Below are 23734 nucleotides of genomic sequence, written 5' to 3'. Positions count from 1 at the left end.
TGAACTAGGAGCAAACAGCCAGGTTCTGAAATAAAATTAATCAGCCAGAGTGTTTTTTGTTAACAATATGGTTTTACTAATGAAGTGCATTAATCTTTCCCCTGTGCTGAGTGTGACATACAGAATAACTCCATATGTAATATCTTTTTAACTGCTAACTTGTCACATGCACATATTATCTATTCTTAAAAATTAACAGACTATCCTGCAAACAGAGTTTGAATCTATATGACATTTGATATTTACTATCAAAACCAAGTATGCTTCCATTTTATTGGTATTCTTAAAGTATTTAAAACTGAAACAATCATGGTGGATCATGCTTTATTCAAATTGGCTTGGCCAGATATCATTTATTTGATTCTTAATTTGTTTTGTAAATAGAGATCATAGTATGAGATTGATTTACCAATGTACTTGCATCAGGCATACTTGCTTCTGAAAAGATTTCTTAACATAATATTTCCATTTAATATTGAACCCAATGAGTTTTCAGAGTCAGGAAATTGTTTATATATAAACCAATTATGAGGTGTTTATTTAGGAAATGTATGACAGTGACAGGCACATTAATCACTTATTCGCACGTTGGGCTAACTTTTGCAGCTCTGGCATCCCCCTACTTCTTATAATTCAAATGTAGAAGACTGGTATTAAATATGTAAATTGTTTAAAAGCTGCTGCTAGAGTGCTGCTGCTTTTATGCCATTGAACTGACTTTGTCTTCTGTATATTTACCCCAGATTGCAAATATATCTTCAAAATCCAAAGAAAGATTCATTAAATCTATCCCAGGGTCTAGATGGGCTTTTATATTTTATACAGAGACTTAAATTCTATGATGAAACATAGATTTACTATTTCCTGATTAACAGTCTTAAAACAGCCATGTCAAAATGAAATTTTGTATTTATTTTCTAGGGGGTGCTTTCTTAGTCAGGCATCACAACCTTTTTTTTAATTTTTGTTTCTTTTGTCCTTAGTGATAACCTGTGAACCACCAAGAATTAATAATGGAAATTTAATGACTCCAATGAAAACTTACAGGGAGAATGAACGATTGCAGTTTACTTGTAATGCTGGATATACATTTGGTGAAAGATCTGATGCAGAGTGTACAGAATATGGATGGCGTCCAAAACCATTTTGTAAAGGTCTGCTTTTGCCCATTTTATACTGTGTGTTCTGTTACTTTTATTTAGCTAGCCCTTTATGGTCCTGGTCCACAACTAATGATCCAAAGTACTATAGTAATACAAATACATAGTTATTATATATGCTGTATCCTGGAAAACAGTGACTCTGAAAAGGATTTAGGAGTCACAGTGGAAAAACAACTGAACTATGATGCTATCATAAAAAGGGCTAATTCAATCTTTGTGTAATGTATAAATAGAGGAGTAGTGAGTAGAAGTAGGGAGGTGTGTTTTACCTCGGCAAAAGGTATTGGTGAGACTACTACTGAGATTACTGCATCCAGTTCCGATGTCCAATTTTTCAACATCCTTTCTAAAATGTGGAGAGGAAGCAGAAAGGAGACACAAAAATTATTTGAGGTCTTAAAAAAATGCCTTACAGTGAGAACTGAAAGAGCTTATTCTGTTGAGTTTATTTTTAGAGCATGGTATCTTGCCCTCAATCTGTTGAGCATTCTTACTCCATTGTAAAACAATGAAGTGCCTGCCTGCCAACCAGTGTAGCCTGCTGCAAACAGAGTGGACATGTGCATCTGGCCTAACCAGCTCCAGTCTAAGAACAACTGTTCAAAAAGGGTCCCCTCCCCAACAACACAGTGCTACAGAAACACTCTGTATAGAAAGAAAAATGCAAAAAGAGCCACTGAAACCACATGAGATTCCTGATTGCTCTTGGGTTCAAAAATGAATGTACTGTCACATTACAGCATCAACATCTCCTGATTTCAGTGGCTACTGTTATAGACTCTAATGTCCTACCAGCCAATGAAAGCTGGACACATTTTCCATTGCAGCTTTGTAAATACCTTGTTTGGTATAGTCAGTGGGATCATTTAAGAGGATGTTGTGAGGATCTCTGGATTTGTTAATAATCAATGAGAAGATTATAGGCTTGGTGAGGATTGTTGACATTGGGGGCAATGGTTGGGATAATTAGGTAATTAGCTCAGTAAGAGGAAGATATATAATTGGAAGGAGCTTTCTGACACATGCCTGTGCTATGTTCTGCAGTGCTTGGAATCTAAAGATTAAAGGTGCACATGGGGAAAAGAAACAGACTGTATGCATGCTGTGAATAAGGGAACACGCAAATGGGCCAGACAGTGCAGAACATCAGGTAGCTGAACAAACACCCTTTGGCAGGCGCCTTAAAAATAAATCTCCAGAAAGAGTTAGCAGGCAGGATGGGAGATGGGTGGACTAGAAGGAGTGATATTTCATCATCAGACTTGCAATCCTCACCATCTCCTGGGATACTATGTCACCACTGGGCCTTCATCTTGATCCTGAAAGATGACCTGATGAGACTGGGAAAGAGAGATGAACACAGAAGACTTCGCCACCTTCACCATCTCCAGCTAAATCCTGAATACCACCAAAGAGAGGGATTTCCTTCTAAAATCTCCCTATAGCTAAAGGGAATAAGAGATGTTGTTAAAATAAAACCTTACTTCCAACTTTACATTTCAAATGCTTTAACTATTTTTCCTATGTCTTTTAAAGATTAACATGATTTTAATGGTGTGTTTGCCATGGGACTAAGCAGGCCTAGGGCACTGTACTCAAACCACTGAACCATGTTTGTGTTGTACCATGATAGTGTTATGTTAACACCTTGGAATATCTGGGAGAACTTATTCCATCCAACCAAACATGACAGAAGGGTAGTGTGGAATGAACTGCCGGAAGAGATTAGACAAATCCAATGTGATCACCTTGGCTCACTGCAAGGCATCATTTTTTTGGTAAAGTTTTTTTCCCCACAATAGTCAAAATGACACTTATAACAACAACTGACCCCTTCTCACCCCCAAAATAAAATAAACTACCCCAAGCAAATACTCTGATCTCTAAAGATGGGTAAAGAGCTTTAGACTTCATCAAATTCATAGGAATCTCACCATGCCAATTTTATGCAGATAATGTTCAAATATGACAGTGCTAGTAAAGCTAGGGGGAGAAAAGATACAAATAATTTTGATTGAAGGGGGTACTTACAGCCTGAAGTCCTTTTTACAGTTGCTAAACTTGTTTATCTGTTTTTGTTTAGAAATTAGATGCGATCCTCCAGCAGTGACTAATGGAACCTACCACCCCAAAAGGAAAATGTTCAGAGAATTGGAAGCAATCAGAGTAGAGTGTAATCAAGGATTTCACTTTGAAACGGACAATTGGGACAGAAGAGCAGAATGCACAAAGAATGGCTGGTTACCTGTTCCAAGATGTATCTGTAAGATACTTTTATTTTAACGTGGTTTTAAAATTATCAAAGCCCAAACAATTATACAATAATTATACAATTTCTGCAGTTAAGAATGTAAACAGAAATGAAACAGGTATATTTGCAGGGTTTTTCCTTTTACAAAGTTTAAGAACAGCCATACTGGATCTAACCAAAGGTCCAGCCAGCGCAGTATCTTGTCTTCCGATAGTGGCCAATGCCAGGTGCCCCAGAGGGAATGAACAGAACAGGTAATCATCAAGTGATCCATGTCCTGCTGCCTATTCCCAGATTCTGGCAAACAAGGCTAGGGACACCATCCCTTCCAATCCTGGCTAATAACCATTCATGGACTTATCTTCCATGAACTTATCTACTTTCTTTTTGAACCTGTTACAACCTTGGCCTTCACTACATCCTCTGGCAAAGAGTTCCACAGGTCGACTGTGTGTTGTGTGAAGAAATACTTCCTTTTGTTCATTTTAAGCCTGCTGCCTTTTAATTTTACTTGGTGAACCCATGTAGTGAGGTGGTGGGATACCCCACAGTCCCGCTGAGGGATGAACCTCCCCTAACACCCACCTGGGTGGAGTCACTGGGTCCTGCACCCTGTGTCTGCCCCTCAGAGGTCACGGCACAGACCCGGAAGTATAAAAGCACACAAGCAGAGCTCAGTTGGGAACCAGCCGCTGGAGAGGCCAGATGTCTGCGACTGAGCTCCCTTTGGGGAGAGAGCAGAAGGCCGCCACCGGCCTGAGGTTGCACTGGGCCAGCCGAGCCAACCTCTCACTCATTACCCCAGGGAGGACTGGCCGAGCCTGCCTGTTGCCAGCTACCCCGAGGAGCAGCTGAGCCTACTGTCCGCTACTTATCCTGAGGAACCAATGGTGTTCGAGCTCACCAGTGATGCTACCCCGACTCAGGTACCCTACGAGGGGGACTGTGGAAGTAGCCCGGGGGCAGCTGACCCCAGTCTGGCTGCAACACTACCAGAACCTATGTCAGTGTGTTACAGCCAGGATCCCCACTGACAACAGCGAGTCTTTGCCAGTGCTAGGGCCCCGGACTGGGACACAGTGAAGTGGGAGGGCCTGCATCCCTAGGGTGACCAGATGTCCCCATTTTATAGGGACAGTCCTGATATTTGAGGCTTTTTCTTATATAGAAGTCTATTACCCCCCCACCTGCTGTCCCGATTTTTCACACTTGCTATCTGGTCACCCTATGCGTCTCCCCTGCCACCCACTCCTTGAGTGGCAGACCCCCACCTTTTCCCTGGCCTGGAGAGGCTAGGACCTTCTGCTACAGAACTATTGACTCAGTCCCTGTTTAAAGGCCTGAGTTCTAGACTGTTTGCTTGCTGCCCCGCCCTGACCTAGGGCCAGGGCTGCTTTTGAACTGCTGATTCAGCCCCTGCCTAAGAGCCTGAGTCTCTGACTGTTTGCTGGCTGCTCCGCCCTGACCTAGAGCCTGGGCCACCATTTGACTATTGATTCAGCCCCGCTCCAAGAGCCTGAGCCCCCTAACCAAGTGTGCATTGTTCCCCACGACCGCAGAGCCATCGGCCAGCGAACTAGAGCGAGGCAGTGGGATACCCCACAGCCCCGCTGAGGGACGAACCATGAGCAAGCCACACTACACCTGGTACCAGAAGTGGGGACTCTACCCAGAATGTGGGCACGAGCCCTTGACCCCTGTGAGAAAGGGTCTGGGCGAGAGCAATTCCCCACAGGAGACATGGATTTAACCAAGATCTTCACTCTCCTGACGGAGAGCCAGGAGCAACAGCAGGCGGCCCAGTTGCTGCTGCAGCAGCATCAGCAGCAGGCCGCCTAGCTCCAGCAACAACAACAGCTTGTTGAGCAGCTGGGAGCCAAGCAGCAGCAGCTGATCCAGGACCTGACAGTGCAGCACCAGGAGTTTCAGCAACAATATTTGCAGCAGCTGGCGTTGACGCTGCCCCCTCCCACGGGGCCCCCGCTGGGGGGCATGAATGTGGCTCCCTGACTCACCCCGCCCATAAGGCTGACCAAGATGGGATTGCTGGATGATTCTGAAGCCTTTTTGGTGACATTTGAAAGGGTGGCGCACATTGCTGGCTGGGCGCCAGACCAGCGGGCCACCCTCCTGGCCCCATACTTGACGGGGACGGCCCAAACTGCATACCAGAGTTTGTCCATAGAGGATGCCAGGGACTATACCCAGGTCAAGGCACTGATTTTGGACGCCTTAGACTTCATCCCGGAAACCTTCCAGTTGCGGTTCCGGAGTCTGACTTACAACATGGGTGCCCGCCCCCGGTTGATTGGCTCAGGAGCTGAGAGACCTGTGTAAGCGGTGGCTGCAGCCCGACAGGCTGAACCCCGATGAGCTCACTGAGCAAATCATCTTGGAACAGTTCCTCCACATTCTCCTGTTGTGGGGAAGGGCTTGGGTCTTCCATCACCGGCCCCCAATGGTAGCGGCCACCATCACCCTCATGGAGGTCTTCCTGGCGGCGGAAACCCCGGTCGGGCCGCTTACGCGGGGCCCCCCTCCGGGGCTCGAGCACCCCAACCCCAAAAGACGGGTGAGCACCCAGGTCAAACCACAGAACCCCCGCGGAGTCAGGAGCCCTGATATAGACATCCCAAGGGTCCCCCTTGGCAAACCTCTACGGTCCCTGAGACCAGGACTGGCCGCACCCCACGGAGTCCCCCTACGAGCCAGAGGGGAGGTTCAGCCCCGCCTGGACAACCCGAAATTGGGCCCTGTTTCTCCTGTGGGAAGCATGGGCACCTCCAATGGGACTGCCCTGAGATGGACTGCAGCTTTGGGCACATTTGCACTGGAGAAAACCGTGCCTGACCACCGCAGGCTGCCAAAGTCACCATGCGCATAGTTGTCGGGGGCTGCCAGACGTTGACTCTGGCTGTGGTCAGACTCTAGTCCGCCAAAGCCTAGGCTTCCCAGAAGACCCTCGACTGGGAACCATTCAGTTGCAGTATATCCATGACGACGTTCGACTTAGCCCTGCTTCAAGGGCCTAAGCCCCCTAACCTAGTGTGCGTTGTTCCTCACGACCGCAGCGCCATCGGCTGGCGAACTAGAGCAAGACGGTGGGATACCCCACAGCCCTGCTGAGGGACGAACCGTGGCCAAGCCGCACTACACCCCAGTTCTTGTATTATGAGAAGGAGTAAATAACACTTATTTACTTTTCTTATTTACTGTGATGGACTTGAATAAAGCACCTGTGAAAATAAGATGATATAGTATAAGTTAATGGAGCTGTAAATAACTATACAACTAATGTATACACCATGATTTATTTGACAAAACGTGCTAGACTCAACCCTTCTACGGAGAAGATTTGTAGCTGTGTGTTATCTATCCAAATGATAGCATGCCAAGCACAATACCATTACTGTATGAATGGTATAAAGGAAAGAAAAAACTATTGTCGTCATTGGATTCTGAGTCACTTACATATACCATAGCCCTAAATTTGTACCATGCATTTGTTTCCTCATTTATTCTGAACTGTCGTAGTCTCTTCCTGAAGAAGAGCTTTGTGTAAGCACAAAAGCTTATCCCTCTCACAAATAGAAACTGGTCCAATAAAAGATATTACCACAATCACTTTGCCCCTCTAATATCCTCGGACTGACATGGCTACACCAACAATGCATGCAACAGATTCTTCCAGGCAGTTCTTTTCCCTGTGCAAAATCAAGAAGTTCTTTCTCAAATGTTTACTCCATCTTTCCTAAGGTAAAATCCCAGTGACTATGTCAAGGTTTTCCCCCCACTTTGAAGTTTAAGGTACAAAAAGTGGGGACCTGCATGAACACTTTTAAATTTAATTACTAGCTTAAATCTGGTACGCTGCCGCCAGCCAGAATTTAGTATCTAGCAACACTTTCTATTCCCCCAAAACCTTCCCTGGGGAACACAGATCCAGAACTCCTTGATCTTAAAACAAGGAGGACTTAACCATCCCCTCTCCATTTCCCCCTAGACTTTCCCCTCCCTGGGTTGCCTTGAGAGGCTTCACACAGATCCAAACTCCTTGGATCTTAAAACAAGGAGGAATTAACCATCCCCCCTCCTTTCCCCCCACCAATTCCTGGTGAGTTCAGACTCAACACCTTGGATTTTAAAACAAGGAAAAATCAATCAGGTTCTTAAAAAGAAAGCTTTTAATTAATTTTCACCTTTTCTTTATGTCTGTAAAATCAGGATGGAAAATGCGTTACAGGGTACTCAGATTTATAGAGACTAGAGGGACCCCCCCCCAGCCTTAGATTCAAAGTTCAGCAAACAGAGGTAAAAATCTTTCCAGCAAAAAGACACATTTACAAGTTGAGAAAACAAACATAAGACTAATCTGCCTTGCCTGGCTACTACTTACAATTTTGAAACATGAAAGACTGATTCAGAAAGATTTGGAGAAACTGGAATGATGTCCCGTCCCTCTCAGTCCCGAGAGCGAACAATGAACAAAACAAAAAGCACAAACAAAGACTTTCGCTCCACAAGATTTGAAAGTATCTTGTCCCCTATTGGTCCTCTGGTCAGGTGTAGCCAGCGTTCACTGGAGCTTCTTACCCTTTACAGTAAAAAGACATTAAACCCTTAACATAAATGTGTACGACAGGTTGCAATGAGAGTTTTTGTTGAGTAGGACCTGAGTAAAAACTTATCGAAGACTTCCAGAATTGGCTTTGATAATTAGAAACAAAATGAAAGCCTGTCAAGAAGAAGAGTGTAAAGTGATTTGGAGCCCGCAATGGTATTATAAATTAATTCTCTGAATAATGTGACTCCAGAAATCTTGAAACAATGGAGTTAATTCCCCAAGATCTGCACACAAAGGGAACCTTTAGTATTGGATCAATATCCTTCCTTGGTGGGAGAAATTTCAATCAACCTCCATAGACACTCATCTTGCCAACTGATGGAGGCCCTGTATCATGAGGAGATCCACAAAACAATTGGGTTCTTGGGGGCTGGAACTCTGGGTGCCAGGTGAAAGCTCTATCTCGTGCTACCAGTGGAACAATTCGGGTAAAAACTGTGATTGTAACCATTCGCAGAGCTCTTCTCTCCTTCCACCTCTCCAAATGAGTTGTCCACGAGAAGGGATGATTTTTCTTCGCATGTACCTTGTTATTAATACATTTTTTAACAACTTTTTTAAATGAACCTCCTGTACTACCCATAATAAGAAAATGGAGCACTACTGAAATTATGAATATTTACAAAGAACGAGCTTTCCAGCACAGTTAGGTGTGGCAATTTACTACAGATGTCTTTGATGGTTATGTGTCTTGAAAAGAGAGGAAGAGGTGCCTCTGAATCAGATGTACTAAAGCGGGCTGGTCTCTACACCAAATGCCTAGTAAGTAAACATACTGATTGTATTATTTTTCTGAAATTCCTATCTACTATTACAATAATTACATACAGCTAATGGACAGAACCAGGATTGTGACAGAAGGTGGGTGTTACTCACAGTTTTCTGCTGCATTCCGGCTCCTTGACTCCCCCAGCAAACACTGTCACCCAAGGACATGAGTGTCTCTTTAAAAGGATTCAAAAGTCTAAGAAGGAGGCAGTACTTGGAACAAGCCTTCAAGAAACCAGTTGTAGGATTTTTTTTTCCTTTCTCCTTATTGCTGATACCTTAACCAGCATTTCTGTTTCTCTCACAAGGGAACAGGACCGGAATTGGTATCCCTTTGAGAGTGAGAGTGTTTGTGGAAGGTACTGGGATCTTAAGGATTTAGAAAGAGTGAGCAAAGATCAATAATATGTGTGGAGAGAGACCTATGAGGAGGGATATTTTGTGTTGTGAAATTTTCTACATAAAGAGAGGCTTAGGTGGTTCTTTTGTCTTTGGGATGGTCAGTTGTAAGAAAATTACCTGTGAGAGTGACAGACCTATAGGAATTCTTTTCTCTTTTGTGCCATTGCCCATGTGTGCACATGTGTTCACGCACACTCTCTCCTCCTGTAGTGCGGGAATATATTGTTTCTAAGACGACTTTTGCAGCTTGCCCTGGAGATTACTCTTTTAGGCTGCATATCTTATCCCTTTTTCAGGGCTGCTCTTTGGTGGCAAAGAGGGTGGTGTGCCACTGCCAGATGCTCTGAATATGGAGACCTACAGCTGGTGATCCTGACACATGCTAAGTCTGCTTTGCAACACTCTAGCCATACAAAGCAGATTTAAAGTTGATCTAAGTAGCCAGCTGAAGATTCCTCTGTATCATTCCACTTTGCAGTCTCAGGCCATCCATCAAATAACTTAATCTAATAACTGTCTATCTTCCCTCTTATTTGTACAAAGACTAACCAAATTCTGGTCATTTTCAAAATCATACAAAACTACATATGAAAGAAACTTTAACAAGTCAATTGTTACAATGAGATGTAGGCTTTTTTGAGTACATTGATGGTACATCAATTATCATACAAATAATCTCTATACCCCTAACTAGACAAATATTTGATACATAGCTAGTGTATAAACATAGCCTAATTCTCAGTCTTACACAAGATCGTAAAATTATGGTTTTCAAGTAAAAACATCATCTATTAATATCATAATGAACAATTGAGTGTAGTATTTCATATACACAAATACTACAGAAATCATTTTACTTTTCCTGGAAATTTATTATTAATAATAATAATAATATTTGGCTGTGTTCCAATAGTGAGTAGAGACATAACCAAGATTGGATCCTCATCACTTTTTACTGACACAGCAAGAAACAGTCCCTCACTCAAAGAGCTTGCAATCTAAATGAACAAAACAGGCAAAAGGTGGAAGAGAAAGACATGGAAATGTGTAATGATTTGCCAACATTCACACAAGTTAGTCTCAGAGCCAGGAATAAAACTCAACTCTCCTATTGGCCAGATCAATGAGTGGAGGCCCCCTTTTCATCAACACAGTATTAATAAAAGCAAAAAAGTACCCTGCTTATGACAATCAACAAATCTTGTTTATTACTGAATAATAATTAAAAGAAAATCAAAGACGATGAACAGATAAACTGCCCGGATAAACATAAAAATCTGGAACGTTAAGAGCCAAATGAAATGCTGCATATTTAAACTGGCATCTTGCAAATTTTAATTGCTGCAAATTCAGTTATTTTATCTTGAAATGACAGTGTTTGAAATAAATCCCATTCAGTTGACATAATAGCCAGATCATTAAACTTTGTCTCAGCTTGCCTTAAAAAACGTTGTCTTAAGTATGGCAGAAACAATGATCACTCTGCTTCACAGCTGACAATGTGTACAGTCAAATTCAGTCTCCACGCAATGTAAATATTCAGGAAAACATTGCTCAGATATTTATCATACAAAAAATCTGGTGCTTCCAGTAACACTTCTCTCCTGCATGTCACAGCATCTTATAAATTCTGAAAATTGATACATTTTGGCGAAAAGCTGAGGTTCTAGATCATTCAAGTAAGCATTGAGCAATGTGTGAGTGCATGTTTTCATCTCCCCTTCACTTCACTTTATTTGATCAAGAAATGTAAGAAAACCGAACGTTGTGGATAATTAGCGTACCATTAACTTCTTTTTAGTTCTGAACTTCGTTTATGGAGGATAAGATAAAAACAGGCAACCTGAAATGTCTCTTTCCCTCAAAGCAGTGTCACTTCTCCCATCAGGAAATTCTTTTCTTTACAGTATGTTTGTGCACTCCATTGTTGGATTCATCAGCATAACCTCCCAGTTGTTCTAACCGGTAGCTTCTTAATTGGCCCCAGGTATCCTAATTAGCCTTCCTGCCTTAATTGCTTCCAGTAACTTCCTGATTGTTCTGGAAGAGCCCATTATCTATTTTAGGGAAAAGAGACTTGCTTAATCTGGGGCTAATATTTCTACCTTCTATCACTCTTGTTTAGCCCTATGACCTCACTCCCATTCCTGTTATCTCATTTAGTTGTTCCCCACAGTCATTTGGTATCCCGGACCTGTGAATCCTCCCCTTAGGCTGCGGGGAGGCCCTTTAGCAGTGGGCTCTGTCCGCCCACGTACTGGATACCAACAGGATCACTCTCCTGTAGCCATTTGGCCTGACCCTCTCACACAGGTTTTTAAGACAAGGAGAGGTTCTTGTTTCCTTTTAATAAGATTGTTTCGTAGAAGCTTCCATGCCTGGGCAACACCACAAAAAAGATGTTTTCTGAACAAAACTGAAACATTTATGTCTTCTATGCAACAAATCAATACTGCAAGTCCTAGCTAAGTTCAGAGAAGAGCTGTGCATGTCTTTTGGATCCAATAAACTGTTCATAGTCTGGAAGAGCAACTTGCCCGTCTGGCTTTCAGTTGGTATAAACACAATTAAGTCCTCTTTTATGGCACTATGTAAGCAGTAGCAGAAAATAACAGATAACTGATTTTCATTGGTGATATCAGGAGCTGAATCTACTATCAAAGGGTAGTATTTTGCCTGTTTGACTTCAGTTACAGTGAATTCCAAAACCTTATTAGCTCAGTGAACTCAGTTTTTTTTTTTGCCGAGTAGGATGGGTGACCTTTCTCTTTGTTTCTATAGTGTTTAATATGCTCTCTTACAAACTGGTCAAATTAGATGATGGCTTCAAGAATATCTAGATAATTTTGGTTCTGAGGAAAGCCAGTAACTTCCTCTCTTGCTCTAAATGCTAACTCGTATTCATCAAGAATCCTACCTGTCACAATATGCCTTGAAATGTCTTCCCAATAAGCAGTTTGTGTTAGACGCAGCTGTAACATCTCCCTGTCAATGTGATTCTTGCTTTATGAACTTGCTAGCCACGCGACTATGGCGTTACAATGTTCCACATTGTTTTCATGAGAACAAGTCTTTTCCTCTGCTTTTTTCCCAGTTGGAAAAGCCTGCAATTATGAAGGTGCTAAGATTATTAGGCAATGAAAAGAGTTTTCACATAAAACAGAATACTGCTCCTGTGGGTTTAGAATGCTTTGACCAATGGCTCTGATGATGCTTTCCATTTGGTAGTTTTCATTCAAAAAGAAGAGGTGAAAGATACCATTTCTGATATTCAAACTATAAGTTTGTCATTTCAGAGTTACAGCCGTGTTAGTCTGTATCTGCTGTGGCATAGCTCTGACCTTGCCCCCCTGGGTCCTGCACTTCTAGGCGGTTGATGCTAGCGTCAGTGGCTCACTGTGACCTTCCACATAGCCCTTCTCCCTCTAGGACCAGGGTTACAGTCTACTGAGCCCTTTTCATCATAGGCCAGCAAGGAGGCTGGGGAGAGAACTCCCACAGTCTCTGTTGTCCCTAGGGGGGCTTGTTTCAGAACAGTTTAGCCTCCTGTCCTGACAGGGGCCTGACTTCCCCTCCCAGGAGATGTTCCTGTAGTGGTGGGTTGGGGGGAACCCAGACCCACCCTCTGCTCTGGGTTCCGGCCCAGGGACCCTAATGGTAGCAGCTGTTGGCAGCCAACCTTCCACTGCCAGAATTGCTACATTTCCCTGGGCCACTTCCCCACAGCTCTCCTGCTTCTCCCTTCTTCACCGTTACCTTAGGGCTCCTTTAACGATGATATGAGGGTCTCTTCATTAACCAGCCCTTCAGCCACACTTCCTCTCCTCTGGCTCCCTGGCTCTCCTCTGCCTGACTGGAGTGAGCCCTTTTTTATAGTATCAGCAGGGCCTTAATTAGAGTCAGCTGGTCACATTAGTTTAATGGCCTCACCTGACTCTTTGCAGGTTAATTAGAGTCAGATGTTCTCATTAGCCTGGAGCAGTCCCTGCTCTAGTCAATCAGGGAACAGAAAACTATTAATCCAGTGGCCAGTACATCTGCCTCCTGCTGTACCCAACTGGCCTGGGTCTATCACACTGCAAAAAGAACAGGAGTACTTGTGGTACCTTAGAGACTAACAAATTTATTTGCACATAAGCTTTCGTGGGCTACAACCCACTTCTTCAGATGCATAGAATGGAACATATAGTGAGGAGATATATATACACATACAGAGAGCATGAAAAGGTGGGAGTTGTCTTACCAACTCTGAGAGGCTAATTAAGAGAAAAAAACTTTTAAAGTGATAATCAAGATAGCCCAGTACAGACAGTTTGATAAGAAGAGTGAGAATACTTCCATGGGGAGATAGATTCAATGTTTGGCAGTTTCTCTGGAGTCTGTTTTTGAAGCTTTTCTGTTGCAAAATTGCCATTCTCAGGTCTGTTATTGAGTGACTGGACAGATTAAAGTGTTCTCCTTCTGGTTTTTGAATGTTATGTTTCCTGATGTCAGACTTGTGTCCATTTATTCTTTTGCATAGAGACTGTGCAGTTTGGCCAATGTACATGGCAGAGGGGCATTGCTGGCACATGATGACATATATCACTTTGGTAGATTTGCAGGTGAATGAGCCCCTGATGGCATGGCTGATGTGATTAGGTCCTATGATGATTTTACATGAATAGATATGTGGACAGAGTTGGCATCGGGCTTTGTTGCAAGGATGGGCTTCTGGGTCAGTGTTTTTGTTCAGTGGTGTGTGGTTGTTGGTGAGTATTTGCTTCAGGTTGGAGGGTTGTCTGTAAGCAAGAACAGATCTGTCTCCCAAGATCTGTGAGAGTGAGGGATCATCTTTCAGGATCAGTTGTAGATCTTTGATGTGCTGGAGAGGTGTTAGTTGGGGCTGAAGGTGACAGCTAGTGGTATTCTATTGTTTTCTTTATTGGGCCTATCTTGTAGGAGGTGACTTCTGGGTACTCGTCTGGCTCTGTCAATCTGTTTCTTCACTTCAGCAGGTGGGTATTGTAGTTTTAAGAATGCTTGGTAGAGATCTTGTAAGTGCTTGTCTCTGTCTGAGGGAACGGAGCAAATACAGTTGTATCTTAGAGCTTGGCTGTAGACAATGGATCATGTGGTGTGTCCTGAATGAAAGCTGGAGGCATGTAGGTAAGTGTAGCAGTTATAGTAGGTTTCCAGTATAGGGTGGAGTTTGTGTGACCATCACTTATTAGCACTATAGTGTCCAGGAAATGGACCGCTTGTGTGGATTGATCTAGGCTGAGGCTGATGGTGGGATGGAAATTATTGAAATCATGGTGGAATTCCTCCAAGGCTTCTTTTCCATGGGTCCAGATGATGAAGATGTCATCAATGTAGCGCAAGTAGAGTAGGGGCACGAGGAGACAAGAGCTAAGGGAGTGTTGTTCTAAGTCAGCTATAAAAATGTTGGCATATTGTGGGGCCATGCGGGTACGCATAGCAATGCCATTGACTTGAAAGTATATATTGTCCCCAAATGTGAAATAGTTGTGAGTGAGGACAAAGTCACAAAGTTCAGCCACCAGGTTAACTGTGACATTATCAGGGATATTATTCCTGATAACTTGTAGTCCATCTTTGTGTGGAATATTGGTGTAGAAAGCTTCTACATCCATAGTGGCCAGAATGGTGTTTTCTGGAAGATCATCGATGGATTGTAGGTTCCTCAGGAAGTCAGTGGTGTCTTGAAGATAGCTGGGAGTACTGGTAGCGTAGGGCCTGAGGAGAGAGACCACATAGCCAGACAAACCTGGTGTTAAGGTGCCAATGCCTGAGATGATGGAACACCCAGGATTTCCAGGTTTATGCATCTTGGGTAGCAAATAGAATACCCCTCATTGGAGTTCTAGGCATGTGTCTGTACAGATTTGTTCCTGTGCTTTGTGAGGGTTTTTTTTTTTTTAGCAGATGGCATAGTTTCTTTAGGTAGTCCTCAGTGGGATCAGAGGATAATGGCCTATAGAATGTGGTGTTAGAGAGTTGTCTAGCAGCCTCTGGGTCATATTCCAATTTATTTATGATGATGACAGCACCTCCTTTGTCAGCCTTTTTTATTATGATGTCAGAGTTGTTCCTGAGGCTGTAGATGGCTTTGTGTTCAGAATAGCTGAGGTTATGGGGCAAGTGATGTTGCTTTTCCACAATTTCAGCCTTTGCACGTTGACAGAAGCAATCTATGCAGAAGTCCAGTCTGTTTCAACCTTCCAGAGGAGTCCACGCAGAATCCTTTTTTTTTGTAGTGCTGGTAGGGAGAATTCTGTGGGTTAGTATGCTGTTCAGAGGTATGTTGGAAATATTCTTTGAGTCGGGGATGTTGAAAGTAGGATTCTAGGTCACCACAGAACCATATCACATTTGTGGGTCTGGAGAGACAAAAGGAGAGGCCCCGAGATAGGACAGACTCTTCTGCTGGGCTAAGAGTATAGCTGGAAAGATTAATGATATTGTTGGGTGGGTTAAGGGAACTACTATTGTGACTCCTTGTGGCATGTAGCAGTTTAGATAGCTTAGTGCCCTTTTTCCTTTGTGGAGAGGCAAAGTTTGTGTTGTAAATGGCTTGTCTAGTTTTTGTAAGGTCTCCCAATGGCAATGGCAATGAATACTGCCAATTCACACCCTTATTACCAACAATTCAAAGTCTAAAAACATTAATTAAACTTTAACTGTGAAAGCTTAAGGAATTGAGACAAAATCAATATTAGCAAGATGCATATATTAATTTTTTTTGTTCTTTTCTTTTTAGTATTAGCACAAGTTATGATCAAAATCTCCCTTTTATAATGTATATTTTAAGGATTGGCAGCCGCACAGGAAAGCAGAGGATTGGGGCTGCATCCCCCTTACTCCCCACTCGCCGGTCCAGCTTCTGTGCCCAAACTACTAGGCCAGGATTTCTCAACCACAGGGTCATGACACTCCCCGAAGGGTTGGGAAAGGCCATTAGGGGCATTGGGAAGTGTTGAATATGCTATTATAATCTGAAACAAAAGAAATGTTGTTCCCTCACTCCCTGCACACCCTTACTCTACCAGATCAAATATTTTCTATCAACTTTTTGAAACACACACGCAAATAATGTATATAGTCTGAGTAGTTCTGGCAGGAGGGGTAACTAATTGGAGTAATGAGAGGTTGGGGAGCAGAGCTGGAGAGACAGAGAATCCTAAGACTTCACAAAGTCTTTAGTTAATGCCCAGGCTTCCTCAGATTTGTGCACAAAACATTTTACAAAGCCAGATTCTTTCTATTTAAGTGGAAAACTTTGAATGCCAGTTGAAGAAAACTATAATCTGAGTCTTATCCATCTATTATGCAGAATTTTTCATGAAGCACCTGTAAATGTCTTCTTGTCTGACTAGCTGTTTTCATGGCCCCTCAAAAGGTCCGTCTACACAAGGGATCGGCAGCCTTTGGCCCGCGGCCCACCAGGGTAAGGACCCAGGTGGGCCAGGCTGGTTTGTTTACCTGTCACGTCCGTAGGTTTGTCAGTTCGGGGCTCCCACTGGAGGCTGCAGGAACTGGCATGGGCTGAGAGATGTGCTGGATCCCGCTTCCAACAGCCTCCATTAGCCTGGGGCAGCGAACTGTGGCCAGTGGGAGCCCCGATCAGCCAATCCCTGGTCTACAGAGTCCATAGCAAAGAACCTTCAGGTTTGTAGCAAGAGATTTGGCTTGCAGAGGTTGCACTGCCACAGTAAAAATATCTATATACAGATTACAGCTGAGTCTTTCCTGACATTCACAGCTCATGGAAGTGGGTGGAAAAAAAGTTAAAAAAAAATATTCAGGAATCAGAATTTTGGTACCAAACCTTGTTCTTTGCTCCTAGGCTATCAGAGGCCTAGTGAGCTGTGAAGGCAGCATCTTTAACCCTTGGCAGGAGGGAGAAAACTGTGTTGCTCTGTAGCAAAACTCCTGGCTTAGTCTGAGCTATTGGTAATCGGATCCACAGTAATTTACCTTAAGACTTTGCAGGGAAACCCTGCTTCCACTTAAATCAGTGACAAAATACCATTGAGTTCACCAGGTTCAGGGTTTCATCCATAAATGATAACTAATGAGTGGGAAATGGTGGATCTCTCGGAGAGTTCTGAGGAAAGGAAAAAATCCCACTGGCTAAGAGCACCATGTTATGCTGCTAGATAATATTGGGAGGGGAAATAAATAAGTCTCCAGGAATTAATTTTTAATTGAAGAGTATGTCATCTGATGAATCCTCCAGGACTACGTCCAACCAAAATTGGCAACCCTAACAAGAGCCCAAACCTGTCTGAATAATATATTTCAATCTGCTGCATGAAACAAACATTGTGAATTTTGTTTGGAAGGCTTAACTCAGTTACCTTTACACTTCATCACACTAGTCCAGTGACTGAGCATGGGGAGAAGGAAAGTAACAGATGCTTCCTTTGGCTGTTGGCCCTCTCCTGTCACCTAGTTTATGCAGGGCTGATGATGTGATTGCCATTACAATGGCATGATTTAAACAGTTCCATTACACATGACTTTGGTTTTTATTTTGGATTAATGGAACTTTTCAGTTAGTGCCTGAGCCTGAACATAAACCCAATCAACAGCAATGGTATCTATGTCTCTACATGTTGGTGTTTCAGTACCTATATCGTTTGGATTCTGTAAAGATGCTTTTTGTTTTAATAATCAGATTCAATGAGCATCATAGTGATATCTATACATAAAATAACTTGTTATTAATCATATTATTCCCTCATCGTCTGGAGGCTAATGCTGTAAATGAATCTGTGCAGACACCACTACTTAAACATATTGGGCAAGATTTTTTGACTGGTGTAAATCAGTGTAGTTCCATTGAGGTTGATGGAGCTTGCTGTTTTGCACTAATTGAGAATCTGGCCCATGTGACCCAATTCTTTACTGCCTTACATCTTGTGTAATTGTTTACACTTGTGCACGGTTGATATAACAAATTTCAGGCTGGTGGAACAATCAAACGCTTTGATTCATATTTGAAAATAAAGGTCTTTTCAGTATAAAGTACTACAGTACTATGCAGCAAGAAGATCTTATTTGAAATATTTTTTTTCAAATAGCTAGTTTTGAAGAGGGTGCTTTGTTTTGTTTTTTCTTTGTTAAATCTGACTTCCATTTGCTAACTGAATGTAATCTTTTTATTTTTCCTTTAGAAAAGTGTTCTCCTGGTTATTTGGAAAATGGTAGATTTCTGTCTAGCTATAGGAACACCTACAAAGAAGGTGATGAAATTTCATATGTATGTTCTCCTCATAATCTGGAAGCCAGAGCTACATGCACAAAGAATGGCTGGTCACCTGCTCCAACATGTACTTCTATCAGTAAGGAACGTTCATGTTCTATTGATCTGCTTGTTAAAATACTTGTAGACATATTACTATCATCATCTGCCTGAAATGAAAACAAAAATACCAGTCCTAGCAGGTGACTTGTCATGACAATGCACATTTCTGACCTGAGCAACTGTGTGATCATATTGCATTGACCTTCAAAGTTCTTCACCCACCCCTGCTTGTTGTATGTACGGTGACCCAGCGTGTTTCGGTCAAAAAACCGGACACCTGGTTAAAGGGATCCTGGCAGCTTTGGTCAGCTCACCACTGAGACTGTGGGCTTTAACTGTTCGAGTTGGCAGTGCTGCGCAGCAGGGACTGGCAGGATCCCTGCTAGCCTTGGTGCTTGTTCCTGGAAGCAGACAGCATGGCCCCTCAGGCCCCTATATGCATAGGGGCATCCAGGGGGCTCTGCATACTGTCCCAGCCCCAAGCGCTGTTCCCACAGCTCCCACTGCCGGAACCATGGCCAATGTGAGCTGCGGGGTGGTGTCTACAGACAGGGCAGGGCGCAGAGCTGCTCTGGCTTTCGAACCTCCATGTAGAGCCTGAGGGGGGACATGCTGTAGCTGCTTGAGGTAAGTGCCGCCCAAAGCTTCCACCCCAGAACTCTCCTAGGGGTCCCCAAAACCCCTGCCCCAGTCCTAACCACCCAACTGTGCCCTCTGCCTGAACCCCTTGGTACCCCAGCCTAGAGCGGGTCACTCCTGCTGCACCCCTAAAACCCATCATGACCCTGCCATCACCCCAAAGCCTGCACTCCCTGCCACTCCTCTCCACACCCCTTCTGCACCCCAACCCCTGAGCCAGCCCAGTGAATGGGCGGATGGTGCTTGTTTTGCTGAATGAGTGAGTGAAGGTGGGGAGAATAAGCTATGTGAGGGCCTTGGAGGAGGAGTGGGACAGGGGTCAAGGCAAGGCTGTTTGGTGTGTCCAGTGGAAAATTGGCAGCCCGAAGTTGTTTCATTTACTAAAAGTTAGATGTTAACTCTGTTGGGACAGGTACCAGGCATTTCTTTGTCTTTCGTGGTAGAAGATGAGCATATCTTTTGTGTAATAAAATAATAGAATAATAGTCCCCCCCAACCCCCTCTGCCCAACCCTGTTCTTCCTTAAAACTCAACCCCATAGCCATTCTTATTCCCACCTCTCAGCACTAAAAATAAAAATGTATCTGTGGCCACTTGTGGCTGTGGGAGAGCTAGCCTCCCCGCATATGATCCTGTCAAAGATCATAGGTGTGTACTGAGGTGGCTAGCCACTTGCATCACACAGCAGTACTCCTATTTTTAATGTGCTAGTTCGATTGGAGCCAAAGCTAAAATATGTCTCTTCATGCTAGAATGTACAAGTTTCCAACTCTTATGTAGACATACCCACATCTCAGTGCCTGGCATGAGTGTTGCCCCTAGGGACCAAGAGAGACAACTGCAAGGAAAATTCTGCTCAGTCCCTGCCACCACTTGGCTTGGTTGAGCATGTTCAGTACAGATGGAATCTTTAGAGAATAATCAAGCTCCAAATCTGTACTTTCATAGGTTTATAACATGGCCCAAATTTGGGTGCATTTTTCTGAGGACAGCAAAAGGTGAATCTTTGACACCAGTGGACACCACAGCCAAATGTTGAGTCCCTGCTCCAAACCAGGGAAGTGCTAGAGGTTCTCAACATAACAGCTCTAACAACTGCTTAGCATCGACAAAACAGAATATTTACTCAAACATCAGTCTCCAAACAGCAAAAACCGTTTCAGCTTAAACTTTTCAAAACAAAACAAAAAATGATGCTGAGGCAGACACTCAGACAATGGAAAATTTCAATCCAAGTGGTTAAAGTCTAACAAAGTTACAACAATTAGAAATGGTATTTTATCATTCAGAGAATCGGGCAAATTTAATAAAAGATGTTACTATCAGCTCCACCTAATATTTATAAATTGTGACATTTAGCCCACTGGTCTGGCCTATGTTAGGGATACTGTGGGAGGCAAAATTTCAGAGTGTTACCCGTGTTAGTCTGTATCAGCAAAAATGACAAGGAGTACTTGTGGCACCTTATAGACTAACAAATTTGTTTGGGCATAAGCTTTCTGGGCTAAAACCCACTTCATCAGATGTAAGACAGCTACCATCTTTTCATATACTGCTATATATATCTTCCTACTGTAGTTTTCCACTCCATGCATCACTGATGAAGTGGTTTTAGCCCACGAAAGCTTATGCCCAAGATAATTTGTTAGTCTATAAGGTGCCACAGGTATGTCTCATTTTTGTTGAGGCAAAGTAATCCAGGGAGCAGTTGTGCTCCAGAAATCCTATTTCTGTTCTCTACCAGGCATGAAGTTGTGTGTGCATTACACACTTCTTTTGGGATAATGCAGCATGTTCCTCTGTCTATACCTGGTCAGCACTTCTGGGTGTTGCAAAGTGGGTTAAAACCATGGATTCACTTTGCCCCTCTGCCTCCCCTTCCTCCATGCGTGGCTTGCACAGTTTGTCTGGTAGTTCTGGTGCTTGAACATCAGTTAAGATATCATGTATAAAACCAAGTCCTCACCTCCATAAAAAAATTCAGACAAACACATCCTGCCTCAAAGCCTCAGTCCAAGTCCCCTATCTCTACTCTCCCAAATGCCAAGAAAGTAGATGGGGCTGCGCAGTGTATCCTGGAAGTCAGCAAATTCAGGGAGAAAGTGAATTCCAAACTGAATGCCTCTCCAGGATAATGCCCTGCTACAAACACCCTCTCCTTTAAACTGAGGGGGCTAGCATGAATGCTTCTATTGATCACAGTTTGTGGAAATATTGCAGTGGGTGAGGCTGTCTTTGAAGAAAGGCAGGTTAAGTGATAATGTCTATATGATAGTTTTAATCTCTGTCTTCTCACTGAAGAGCCCCTTATGATTTGAAGGTTTGCTTCACCAAATTACTTATACATACAGCACACAGAAACAAGGACAGAATTTTTTTCCCTCAAAATGAAAGAGCTGACAGTGTCAGAATCAAAATGACCATTTTCAGTTCAAACCATCTGTTTTAGATTGACTTTGAGAAATCAGTATCAGGAATGACTGTGAGAGATAAAAAACATTGAATATGCACTATGATTTCTTACCTTCCTCTCCCTCCACTCTCCAAAAGTATGAAGGAAACTTCTTGTTCACAAAATTTTTATAGCGTTCCTCCATTTCATTTCAAGGTGTACCTCTCTCGTGGTCACCCCTACATCTATGAAAAAGCATGTTAATAATTAATAGTATTTATCTTGAGATAATGTCATACTCTTTCTATTTTAGAAATCTGTGAAAAAGTTGAGATAGCAGAATGGTTATATTTCTCCCGAAAGTAAGAACAGATTTAATTAAACGAGGAAGCAAAATATGGGTGTCAGATTGGTTACACAGCTCTACAGAAGGAAATGAGCTTGGGAAAGACACGTGCCTTCGAGAAGGATGGACTCTCCTTACCAAGTGCATTAGTGAGTAATTTAATGATTGAAGAACTCTCTACTTTGGTCTTTTTTCCCCTGAGTAGAAGATGTAGCACCATGTTCAGGTCTGGGGAGAAGCTTGCAGGCTTCATGTGGGGAAACTTACAAAGGCTGAGGCTCCTTGGGTTATAGCCTTACTATGACTGGACAAAATTAATCTATTATTTGGGGGATGGTATTACATCATCAATAAAATAGACTTATCATTGACTGATCAGAATTTAAATCATAAAGACTTAAATTTGTGTAAAAGCATCAGAGCAACATAATTAAACACACTTTTCTTCCAATTGTTGTCACTTGAGGTATCTTAGTTATAGAGTCCTCTGGTTTTGGGAGTCCCTTCTCTCCAGATGAAGAGGAAATACAGTGATTAAAATGGACAATTAAATCTCACACACTTTTGTGGGACATAAATAACTCCAATATTAACCCTAAGTCAAAGTGGGGGTCATCTCTTCCTTTTATTTCAGGCTGCCTTATTTCTTGGCTATTCCTCTTTTTACCCTATTAGTATCCACATACACACAACATAAAAGAACTTGATTATAATTTGTCTTCAAATGAAGTCCATTCCATCGCTCAGAGAAGAGTATTAAATAAACAGCATAGCTACCAAGACCTAGAAAATCCCATCTACGTTATCTGTCTGTGAAATACAGGAACTTTAAGTTGTTCGCAGTTCTGGCTCTGCAAAGTGGTGTCCCATACGATAGCACCTGCAATAACTCTTGCACACTGGGATGTTTCACACAGAATAGTCTACAAAATTGGCTCAATAAATGAATAAACCTTCCTTTGGATGCATGGCTCTTTATAAAGTAGTCTCCTATATTTCCATTCAAGAATAATTCTCATGTTTCTACAGGGAGGAGATTCCCTGCAATTTGTGACTTATTTGGAAATCAGCAGGGAAATGTCTGGCTTTTATGGTGTTCATGAGTGTTATGATTTGAAAATAAAGGCAGTGAAAATAACAGTGCCAACGCATGGATTAGTTTGGTTGGTAAACAAAGACCAGACCCTCAGATGGGATAAAACAGGTCTAAGTGTTAAGGACACATAATTGAATGCAATAAGAACTCCTTATTTACTGTTGTATGCTGCTTTTCACCTTTGCCTTTTTATATGTATAAGGCCCAATTCTCCTCCTGTTCCATCTGCTTTGCATAGTTCTGACTGCAGAAAACAGCCAAAAAAATGGTTGGTTGGTTGGAATTCCCCCCAAATATAAAGGTGTGACTAGGGAAAATGCATCATAATTGGGATGTCCTGGCTCTTCTGGCTGCTGAAACAACCCTTTGGGGCCATAGAGAACCAGCATAAAATAGCTTGAAGAAGAAGGAATAACCTGAGGATCTGGAAGACAGAAGGTTGGCTGGAAGATATGTTTGTTCTATCTCTTGATCTGGTTCCTTGCTCAGTATAGCTGGACCAGACCAGAGAATCTGTTCCCTGGCTTCCCTACACTGGAGCAGAACCTAACCCTTACAGATGATGCAAGGGATCATGACTACAACCTAATTGTAACTATCACAGTAACAATGGATATGTCTACACTATGGGATTATTCCGATTTTACAGAAACTGGTATTTGGAAACAGATAGTATATAGTAGAGTCCACGCGGCCACACTAAGCACATTAATTCGGCAATGTGCGTCCATGTACCGAGG

General features: G+C 42.8%; 1 protein-coding gene across 1 annotated transcript in view; it reads left to right on the top strand.

Annotated features, from left to right (window-relative positions):
- CFH (complement factor H) overlaps nt 1-23734 on the top strand; it is a 127064-nt gene that overhangs the window by 54226 nt on the left and 49104 nt on the right. Inside the window, 4 exon segments of the mRNA XM_075068273.1 lie at nt 984-1154; nt 3247-3426; nt 9115-9165; nt 18391-18558. Of these exon segments, the coding sequence (XP_074924374.1) occupies nt 984-1154; nt 3247-3426; nt 9115-9165; nt 18391-18558 (570 nt within the window).

Source organism: Chelonoidis abingdonii, chromosome 7 (genome assembly GCF_003597395.2).
Source record: "Chelonoidis abingdonii isolate Lonesome George chromosome 7, CheloAbing_2.0, whole genome shotgun sequence".
Lineage (NCBI taxonomy): Eukaryota > Metazoa > Chordata > Testudines > Testudinidae > Chelonoidis > Chelonoidis abingdonii.
This window is presented reverse-complemented; position numbering and strand designations above follow the sequence as displayed.